Genomic DNA, 11,498 nt, shown 5'->3' on the forward strand with positions numbered 1-11,498 from the left:
CACACACACACACACACACACACACACACACACACACACACACACACAAGTTCAATGAGTTGTTAGTTCATACAGCTCAGCTTTCACATATCCTCTGGCTGAAATGAAAGACGTCTTTGCCTCCTTTCAGAGAATTCGACAGCCACGTAGCTACTTTAAGCTGTTCCCTTATTCACAAAGGGGGTCGCCACAGTGGTCAGGTCAGCTTGTTTCTGATTGGCAGATTGTTTTCTTATATTCTTCCTGATGCAACTAGGAAGGGATGTGTGTCTCCTCCTGGTATTTGCCAAAAAGCGATTGCAGAAATTTAAACTGGCATAAGTCACTTGATAAAGAATATAAATAATTGATATTAAGTTATTTTGAGCCAGAAAGAATATTCCTGTCAGAAGCTGCAAACAGTTTTTGCCTGAGTGACTGTTATCTATACAGTTATCATTTTTCTATCAGAAAAAATGTAACAAATATGACATCCCAGTTTTATAAATATACTTGATTATAATGTAGAGTCATAAAGTAATACATCACGTAATGCTCACATATTAGATTAGATTAGATTTTATATATGACCCCTTCATTAACCCGGTTCACTAGTGTATTTACCAATATAAACAAAGTTAATCGACATTTAAAAAGCACAGAAATGTCAGAAATGACTTTTTGCCACAACACTGGGACCAAACCGGAGGATTTTTCACTTGTTACACAAATGTGTAAACCACTACACTCCTGTTCTAAACATGGCTGTACCCACCTAGGCCCACGCTGCTGTTCTCCAGTAGGTAACTGAGGTGGTCAAACATGGCCTTCTGATTCTGACGGCTGATCCGGCAGAAGTAGCACAGGAAGCGACAACAGCTGGCCACCATCTTGGGAAAGGCAATTTCCTGAAGGGTAGGATAAAACAGAGCCTAAGAGGCTCAAATGCCTTCACTTGGATATTAATAAGAGTAAACTGCATCTTTTAAAGTTTTGAAATGACTGCAGGCAGCAGCCATGCTTTTATGAGTGGACATGACTACTTTTATCCCTGGATACAAAAGGGTCCCTCGAAAAGCAGCTGATCATAAGTGGTTTTGGAGAAACTGTTGCTTCACTCTGGGGAACTGAGTTTACAGTAATGACTTCCTTCATGCATGTTACTCTAAACTCCCCCCGCATGTCTCGGCTTCTAATTGATGCGTAAAAGGCCTGACATCGTCACACGCTGCCAGCCCGATTCAGTCTGCCCTTTCTGCCCTTCTGCGTAGTCAGGACCACGTCCTCATTAATGCAAACCTGCTCTGCGACCATGCTTTACACACAAAGGAAAGCATGCAAGACTGGATTAAAACACAGTTTCTGCTGAGATGGTGCTACAGACTCCATGTGGGTAAAGCAGAAGATGTTAAACCTGGGACTTGTCTCCTCCGAGGACATTGACCATGACCTCCATGACAGTCTCGTGCATGCCCAGTATTCTCATCAGGTTCGGGTGCTGGTAGAAGACCTTGTTGTTCATAATGTCACTAAAAAGCACATGAAAAGAAGCAAACGTTGAATATTTAGGTGTTTGCTGAAAGAAAAAAAAAAACAGTTTTTCTATCTAAATCAGTTCCATACGAGTCGAATGACCTACCCCAGTCCATCAATCATGAGCTTTTCCTCCTCCTTTCCCATTCGAACTGACAGCAGAGACCTGATCTGACCCAGGGAGGCCAAGAGGTTGATGGTGTCCTGGACCGAGGCAGCGCTGATGGTGTACGTCTTCCTCATGGCTCGGAGGAGCTCTCCAACGCTGTCGTACTGCCTCCTCAGCAGGCTGAACATTTTGCGAACAAGTTCAGGGTCCTGGATGTGACACTCCTGGGACCAGCTGACCATGGTCTGAGAGATAAGCTCTTTCAGATTGGCTGGAAATAAACATGAGCAAAGACGACTCAGTTTCCTTTTATTAAACAAGCTGATTGCCTCGTATTAAACAGCAAAGCAGAGAAAGGCTCGCCGTGGCAGAAGCGCTCGCTGTATCGTTTCGACATCCTTACTGTACATCACGGGCCTTGAAAGGAACATTGACTTTGACCCTCTTCCCATTAGCTGGGGTCACAACAAGAGGCACTTAACATACAGTAGGCACACATTAATGCACAAATCCCCTCCATTAACCTGCCTACTTGACAGCGTGCTTTCTTTTTCACAACTGACGCTTGAATATTGAATAAAAGAACTTGCTCCATGTGGCAAATAAGACCTTAAGAACAGAAAGAAGGCTTTAAAAAACAACAACAAAAAACTGGATGCTTGTGTCACATGAGCTAATCTTTGAAAAATATTAGTTTATGCCAAAGCCACACTTTCAGTGGGGCAGAAAGATCCACTGTTATGTAAAGAATAAAGAAGGAAACAGGATATGGTTTTAATAGTTCTTTGCGGTTAAAAGGAAACATTTGTTTGGACAGCTCATATGTGGGTTACTCTTAAGGCTTCATTAAAACTGGATCAATAGAGTGTGTGGGTTTGTTTTTTTATGGTTATGAACACACAAAGAAAAAAACATCAATTAAACAGTCCGGTACCATAAACGATGGAGTCATTAACACACAGTTGATTTCCTTAACAGTACTGCAATTAGGTGATTGCGTTTTTAAGACCACGTGTCTGTTTGGTTGATTGGTTCTCTTGGTTTTCAAAAGACTGTTTGACAGCAGACTGTCAGTCAGTGCACGGGTGTGCGTCTGTGGTTTTTTGTGAGATGGGCGGGAAGCCAGCAGGATGGCACCAGTAACAGATCCTGCTGCCGAGAGCTGCGTGGGTGTCAGAGAAAGGGCAGATGCACGAGCTCGAGATTAAGAAGCGACATTTTTTTTCCTCTCTCAGCAAGCACCTGACTCGCACTCTGTCACACTATCAAACACAGTCACTGCCTGCTTTGCTGTTAAATATACTGCTCTCCCACTTTCTCCCTTACTACGCCCCAGTAAAGAAAGCTGGACTATCCAGAGTCACAGTGACGGAAACACACACACAGATCTCCTCATATCTGACCATTAAATGCTCCTACAGGATGAACTAAACCAAACAGCTTCTGTGCTCCTTTTACTTCATTCCTATGAAATAATGGCTGAGACAGTGGAGCCATCTGTATCTTCAGGGACTCCAGGAGAGAGATGACGTGATGAAGAGCAGTTACAGCCTGAATCGCAGCACCAAAATTTAATAGGTGTCTTCTTCACTTGGTGTCCTACTACTTCCTTGGAGCCTAAACCCACTTAAAAGGAAACACACCAACAAATGACAAACCGTAGACACTAAAGCACACTAAACCGTTTTTGCGCCACGGACCGGTTTACGTCCGACAATATTTTCACGGAGCGGCCTTTAAGGTGTTGCGGATAAATACAACAAAATAAAACCAGTACTGGTACCAAAAAAAAAAAGGTTTATTAAAGACCCCGGGAAACCGAGTTAACGTTAAAAAACGATAAATGTCACACCCGAGCCTCAACTCTCGCAGCCCGGTACCAAATGACTCATGGACCAGTAACGGTCCAGGGGTTGGAGACTGCTGCACTAAAGCATATATCTAGTTTTAAACGTTATCTACAATCCCAGACACATAATATACACAACAACATTAAAACCACTTACAGGTGAGGTGAATAAAAAGTATTGTTTCTTTGCAGTGCAACACTCTGCTGGGATTCATGTGAATGTTACTTTGAAAAGTATCAGTCAACTATAGATTGTTTTAAACACATCACACAAGCATCCATGGTCATTTAAATCCCCAGTGGATATCACAAAATAGCCCAAGAGGTTCTGTGGAAATGCAGCTGATCATCTGGAAGGTTATTGTGGCTTATCAGTGTATGATAAAAGGACAGAACAAAGCACGAGCCAGCTCAGTTTTGTAACTGCACGAAGAGGGACGATAACAGGGATGAGGACAACGGTCAGTTGGTCCACAACTTTGGTCCACACTAAAATCATTCAGCAACGACACCAGTGGATCGAATCTTTTCTTGTTGTGCCATTTGAATATCCTAACATCTAGGAAAACCGTGCTTGGTATACCATTTAAGAGATCGATCATATTTGTATATGTGATTTGTCTGTGGCACTTTCATGATGAGTAAATAACCTTAAACCACTAGTTTCAAGACATTTTGAACACAGGATGATTATTTGGGCAGGTTACAGTATGGTCACCATTAGAGAGGTGAAGTAGGGATGCTTTAGGGCTGGCAATTTGTCTTTAAGCACAAAATATCCAACTCTAAACAGAACTTTGCCCAGTTAAATAAGAACTTGTGGTCACTCACATTCAGTGGTGGTCCCTGATCCCTGAGAGAGGCAATTAGACACATCTCGCAGTTGCACTCTTGCGGCACACCCGTTATTTGGACGTGCTACTGAAACGTTTGTGTTGCTATGTTTGTGCTCGATCTCATGCAGTCTGCACGTGTCTGTGAGTTTAATCAGGTTAAGCATTGAGTTTTATCGCTGACGATTTTGGATTTTTTTTCCCTTTCGTTTCCTCGCTCTCATCTCCCGGAGCGGCTGACACAGGATCCTCTTCACTCTGATGCCTCTCTGCTCCACCAGGCTGCATATTTCCATAATGAAATTGAAGGGAAATTGAAATGGAAATGACTGCTACCCAGTGAATCAGTCCACGTGGCAGCGGCAGACTGAGGGCGCTACAAGTGCAATACAGAAACATCTCCTGTTAATTCTGCCCTCTCTTTTGTGCCAGGAACACAAAGAGAGACACGGAGGTTGTACAGAAAGAGGTGAACAAGGCCATGAATGAGCAAAATGTAGCAGGGACTAAATGTACAAGGCGTGAGCTCAGCACTTGTGCTTTTATGGGAAAACAACAACAACAAACCAAACCAGTTCCATGTCTTGCTCAAGGACACCTTTTTCTCTTGTTGTTGGACAGCTTGACTATGAAGTAACATCCTAAGAGTAAACTGCCTCCACTTGTGATTCGGTATGCTTCTGCAGTCATATTCCTCAAATTTGTTGTTCCCTGCTCACTAATTAACTTTTAATCCGCATCATCGTTAGCTCTTAACCAGGTTCAGGTGTAACGACACAGTAGGCACAGCACCATCATTCATGCAGCGCAATGAAAGCAGTGATTTCCTCACAGGGTGCAGCTTGCTCCATCCTCGTGGGCTCCTCTGCTTTGTGCGCCTGGCCTTTGATCCTGTTCACCAGCATAAGGAGGCGACCTTTAATCGATGTATCCTGCTCGTCTTCATCTTCCTCCATAGGGATTCCTGCATTACACAGAGAGAAAAAAACAACCACAATGTGCATGATGCGCAGGACAACTCTCCCTCTTCTTATTTCTTAGCAATTTAAAGTTTCTTTGTTTTTTTTGCGCAGGTGAGGCCGCCATTAAATCGGCAGCACCACGGAAGGGAGGGCGATTCAATTATTTATCAAAACATCAAGATGTCAGAGAAATTGCGGAAGCAGCGAACGTTCAAATCTTCTGCCTTGGCAGAAAGCGCTGCAGAGAGAGAGGAAGAAACATCTCATGAAGTACAGGCACAATTTTGCTGATGGCGACGCAACGGCAGCTAACAGTGCCAAGAAATATGTGCACGTAAAGCATTTTTCATAAGGATGTTTGTTTTGTTTATTATTCTTACATGATCAGCCATAATGCAGGTTTGTGCTGCCTCGGTAAAATAACTGTAATGAATTCTAAAAGCAATCAGGGAAATGTAACATTGCTGCATCATGTTGCAAAATGATGATATATGTGTTGTAATAAACATAAACAGTTTAGCGTTGCGGTTCATAATGTTTTTTGCAAGAGCTGCATCTCACCACAGTGGAGCTGCAGCTGATTATGAAAATCATAGAGTTCCTCCTGGATGTCTGCAGGGCACGGGCAGTCCTCTCCCATACTGAAGTTCAGCAGCATGTTGATCTAAAATGTGGGAAAATGTTCAAATTAGATGCATAGAGATACAAAAAAATGCATAGTTAGTTATTTTTATTTATACCTGTACAGTACTCTGTTTATAGTAACCATTGTCCTTAATGTAAATAAGTAAGAAAAATTGTGCATGTTTCTGTTCCGTGTCCTGTTTGTTGTATATGTGTCTTTCTGGCTGCTGTTACAACCAAATTTCCCCTTGTGGGACAATTAAAGGATTATTCTATTGTATTCTATTCTATATACAAATTACTGCAGTACATTGTGCAGGGCTGGAGACTATCCCAGCTTTGTTATAATGTTGTTATTGCAGGAATCACAGAGAAAAAACGCAGCTCGAGTGGCTAATTCTCTCTCTGCGCTAACAGGCCGAAGGACACCATGACAAGCCATTAAACGAGCTGTGCTGCACTGAATTCTGTCAGCAGCCGTGACCTTAAAGAAATGCTCTATGTATGTGCACTCTTGTGCGGATGAGTGTGCCCTCCCGGGGAAGCAATGCCATCAAACCAAGACCAAGAGGAATGAATTTGCCTTGAAGCTTTGCTCACACACTCTCACATATAGACAAAGAAGAGAGCTTTATGAAACATTAGGAGCCAGAAGCAGCTCTGGTTCTCTCTGGGCTAAAAGAGGCAGAAAGAACTGAACCAAAATCTACATTAATCTCAAATTAGTCACGTATTCAGACAACAACGGTACTGACCACTCAGTTGAAGCCATGAGCCTGCAGGTTTTCCGTATACTGAGTTATTACAGAGTCACATATTCTTTTTTTATTCTTTCTCTAAATGATGCACAATTACTGCCATTTACCCTCTGCAGCTATTTTGCACACTTGCGTCACACGAGCGTCACTACGATCACTCGGGAGATATGCGCACTGTCAGAAATCCATTAGCAGAGATACACAACTGCCGGGGTAAAGCTGTCACGAGGGAGCAAAGTGGTGCTGTGGTGGAGAAGCGCAATACATCACCTCTTTTTTAATGCTTTACGTAAAAATGGAATAATCTGATGAGTGTCGGGTTTTAAAATTTGGTAAACACACTGAACAAAAACAATACGACACAAATGAAGGTAAAATGTGAAAAATTAAACACACCCTTATTGTTTCCTTTGGGATTAGGAGGGTTAGTGGCAGCTAGGTGCTGTTAATCAAACACACTCAACTCATTGATCATCAGTAGGCAGATGTTTACTAGTCTGGAGATTTCAGGTGTGTGTTAACACAATGCCTTAGACCACCAATGGTCTTAGAGAAGCAATAGCCAATAGCCACGAGGCTATTTCCAAACAGTTTGAAGTCAATCACTCTGCAGTGATTAAGATTATTCAGTAGTAGCAAACATTCAAGACATCCAAGAAAATTGAGCCCAATTTCGGATGTGCAATGCTCACAGAAGGCCTTGTGGTAAATGTTCAATTTCATGACACTATAAATACAAAAAGACTGAACAAGTAAGGGTTGTTTGGAAGAGCTGCAAGAAGAAAGCCATTTCTCTCTACAAAGAACAAATCAGGAGAATACTTTTGTGATTTCTATGCACTGTGTATCATTGAGATGTTTGGCCATATTGCACAGTGCCAAATGAAACACAGCATATCAGCACACAACAGTTCTTACCACTTGTCAAGCATGGCGGTGGAGGGAGATGATTTGGCTTTTGTTTTGCAGCTACAGAAATTGTGTAGCTGGAAAAAGTCTATGAACTCTGTATTTGAAAGTCAAATGTGAGGCCGTCTCTCCAACAGCTAAAGCTTGTACAAATTTTTGTCATACAGCAGGATAACAATCCCAAACACAGCAGTAAATCTACAGCAGAATGGCTGTAAAAGATAATCATCTAAACTGGAACAGGCCAGTCAGTGATCGAAATGCTGCATTTTACTTCCTACTTTGGGATCCGCTGGCTTAGACCCGGCGTGCTTCTTCTCACCTGTTCTTGAGGCGGTGATCTGAACTCTTTGGTCTTCTTTGCTGTAACAGCAGCAGACATATTGAGGGCCAGCATCAGCTCATTGTAGCGGAACTTCTGGTTGTACTGCAGCTTGGACACGAAGCTGTCAGAAAAGGACACAATGGCCTCGATACGGTGCTTCAGTTCGCAGTCACAGAAATAGTGAAGCAGCTCGCACATCTGGAGAGGAGGCACACAAACAGGTACGCTTCCATCACTGTTGTGACAAAGCAGGTGTTAGTTATCAAGAATGACAGAAACATATCGAGATGCCTTATGGCTTCACATTATCCCACTTGTTAAAGAGATATTTACTCGTGAGATCATTTGTTCGATACGAGACGGAGCTATTTCATGTTTGGCTGATCTCTGAACGGGCCTATTACATTAGAGCAGTTACGGAGCATTTGAGAGGACAGCTGTGTGGTTAGTTCGTAGCTGTGGATTGTCACTTTAAGATTACAATGTGCATCGATCTCACATGTTTTGGTCATTTTTATTTGTCTGTTGTGTATACAATTGTGTGTGTTTTCACGATCACCTGTCGTTTAACCGGCTCTGGCAGCCTCTTCTCCAGCAGTCCTTCCATTGGCTGTTGAGCCTCTTTGATTGCCTCTTCTTCTCCAGCTTCCACCGCCTTTTCCTCTGCCCCTGTTAGTCCCTCTTTGTCTGTGGCCCCCGTGGCTCCCTCCTCTCTTGCCTCCTTGAAGACGCTCGGGTCAATGAGCAGTAAAATCTTACGAACGTCCTCGCTTCCTAACACACCCATCGTCAGCAAGGTGCTAATGAGCTTCAGGATTGGAACAAACTGGTGCTCCACGCATCCTCCGACAGGATCTCGGATGTGGTGCCCTCCGCTTTGAACAGCCTCTGTCAACATCGAAATCGCTTTCTCCTTCAGTGCATCCAGTGGGATTTGGGGACTGTACAGATGCTCCCGTTTGGTGCTGATGAAGCACGGTGGGGTAAAGTTTAGGCGTGGTTTCAGGGAGGTGCTAAGCCCCACCCCGGGCGGGAGGTGCTTTTTAGAAGCATCAGAAAAGAGACGAATGGAGCGGGTCTCGGCCGTGACAGGAATGACGAACTCATCTTTCATCATGAGTCGTGCCTCTTTGGCTGTCTCCAGGTGGGTGCTAATCAGAACATTGTAGAAGCCCTCGCGTAACATGCCAGACAGGTACTGATTGTCGATGGTGTACAAGAGCTGTGATTGGTCCAGGTGGCTGCAAAGGGCGTGGGCCACACGAGTGTTTCCCAGAGCGCAGAGGGCACAGTACAGTTTCAAGGTGTGATAGTGGAACTTCTTCATGTCCTCCTGCTCCGAGAGCTCCATGACGTCAACGCACCTTTCATTAAAAAGAGCAAGAGTTAGCAGAATTCATGATGGTTCATAACACGAAGTTTGTGATCTAGTCTACTTGGTGGTCAGGGAGAAACTTTAAAAACTCAGATTTTTCTATCTTAGGGATTTTTTTTAAGCCAGTAAGTTGCTTTTTACATCTGACAGCATCCACTGTGAAATTCTCAAGGAGCATCCTCTAGAGCTAAAAAGTGAAGCCAGTTCAGTGCAGTTGGAATTGAAATGGTCATTAAAGATGTCTCCATAAGTGAGTGACTCTCAATAAAACCCAGTCTTAAAGTGTCCAACGTTACCATGGAAGGTTTACAACCTGGTATAAAAAAATACTATTAATGTGAAAATCCAAGGTGACTTACATCTTTAGTTATCGCATCACAAGATTTTCAGAAAACTTGACCTTCAAGGTGACTGAGATTCAAATTTGCCTGACATTTCTAACAGATATGGTATTATTGTTATGGTATCAATTTGAAAACCCTACATCGCCTCATTCTCTAGTTATTGTGTTCACAAACTTAGCTGCCTACTTGCCCGGCTGGGTGAGGCTTTCACAGCTGAGGGTTAGAATGATTTTTCCCTCTACAGCTAATTTACCCCCCTTCACACTAACTGTGAGGAGCATGGCTGCTTTCACTCACAAGGTGGCTGCCCGCTAGCTGCTAAGCTTCATGCTAGCTAATCTGAGTCACTCAACCATTTTTGTGTTGTTGGTGCCTTTTCTGCCTGACAGAAAATATGGATAACTGTGTGGTGAAATTACAGTAATTTATTAGTTATGTTATTGGTGGTTTGTTGCTTACCATTAACTAAGAATCATGTGTTTATGTGATGTAGGTTACTAACCAAGTTTGCTAGTCATAGCTAATGGCACTGCACTCTAAACTCACGTCTTGCTCTTAAATTTAAAAGGTTCAGTGGCCAGAATCTTAACAGTTATACGTCAGAATGGAAGGTGATAATAACTTGAAACTCCCCGTCCCTTAATCCTTCTGGTTGCTTAATACACTTGTCACAAACAGTTAAAAAATCAGCACGATGATTTAGCGAAGCCCACGGTGACAACTTCAAACCTGTTTTGTCTGTCTAACAGCTTATAGCCGAGGACATTTTAATACACAGCGACATAAAACTGAGGAAAGCAGAAAATCCTGAGTGACTGTTGAGATTAAAAAAAAAATTACTATGTTACCAAAAAATAAAATATGACTAAATCACTTTATTGCAATGTGTGCTGATGGTTACAGGAAGCTTGTCTTTTTTAAGAGTTAAATGAGAATATGAATACCACTGTCATTACTTTAAGCTAAAAATAAAGCTAGATGAAACAGGAAATTAGCTTTAAGAAAATAGAAATGGGGCAAAACAGTTAGCCTTGTTCTGATCACAAAACAAAAAGAACTTAGCAGATCAGTATTTAGTACATCTTTTGTTTAAGAATAAAGAACACAAGTTGTGTTACAACAGGCAGTTGCATGCTGTCTCTGGTCCTCGCTAAAAAAGGTTTGAAACTTCCTGTATAGATTAAACATTTAAGATACTGTGTGCACTGACTAGTGTGCTTTAAAAAGTAACAAATCCAGCTTATAAGCGAACTAAGCCTTGTTTCACACCTGTTCTCTTCAGGTATGTGCACTGCCAACATCTGCAGGGGCTCCATGCACTGAACCACCCATCCATGCCTCTCATTAACCCTGGCCGTTTCCACTTTGAGGAAACTGTTGGGCATGCGGCTCCACAGCACGGCGTTTATGGTCTGGACATCCAGTCGGGGCGGACACTGTGGAACCGGGTTCTTATGCTCACTCTTGAAGATGGCTGATGACAGAGGCATGGCGTTCTGGAGAGCACACAGAGACAGCTGATGGGAATCCTGTCTGAGCACAGCATTCATTTCTATGGTATTGCAGACACAAAAGTAAGCCTGTTGTAATGGAAAAGTAAAATTAGGAGCCACGCACCTTTATTTTAGCCAGTTCAAACTGAAAGAGGCTGGGGCTGGTGGGTCGCACAAACACAGCGGGGAAAAGCTTGGTGTTTGGTTCCACCTGGAACAGAGAAAAGTGAAAAGAAAGCAAACAAAAGGTCCAAACAGGAAGTAAATATCAAAAGCTTGAGAAGGAGCTTGAAAGCGTGACTTAAGGAAAGCAGCTTAATGATGCATCATGAAAACTCTGCTACTTAGTGCAGTTTAGTTTGCCTGTGTGTGTGTGTGTGTGTGTGTGTGTGTGTGTGTGTGTGT

General features: G+C 42.8%; 1 protein-coding gene across 1 annotated transcript in view; it reads right to left on the reverse strand.

The window, feature by feature from the left end:
- LOC102202511 (ryanodine receptor 3) overlaps positions 1-11,498 on the reverse strand; it is a 107,461-nt gene that overhangs the window by 36,592 nt on the left and 59,371 nt on the right. The window contains 9 exon segments of the mRNA XM_013913275.1: positions 755-887; positions 1,394-1,508; positions 1,619-1,892; positions 5,136-5,267; positions 5,827-5,929; positions 7,879-8,079; positions 8,441-9,245; positions 10,870-11,096; positions 11,218-11,304. Of these exon segments, the coding sequence (XP_013768729.1) occupies positions 755-887; positions 1,394-1,508; positions 1,619-1,892; positions 5,136-5,267; positions 5,827-5,929; positions 7,879-8,079; positions 8,441-9,245; positions 10,870-11,096; positions 11,218-11,304 (2,077 nt within the window).

Source organism: Pundamilia nyererei, unplaced genomic scaffold, assembly GCF_000239375.1.
Source record: "Pundamilia nyererei isolate P.nyererei 1_Seehausen unplaced genomic scaffold, PunNye1.0 scaffold00123, whole genome shotgun sequence".
In the NCBI taxonomy this organism is placed as follows: Eukaryota; Metazoa; Chordata; class Actinopteri; order Cichliformes; family Cichlidae; genus Pundamilia; species Pundamilia nyererei.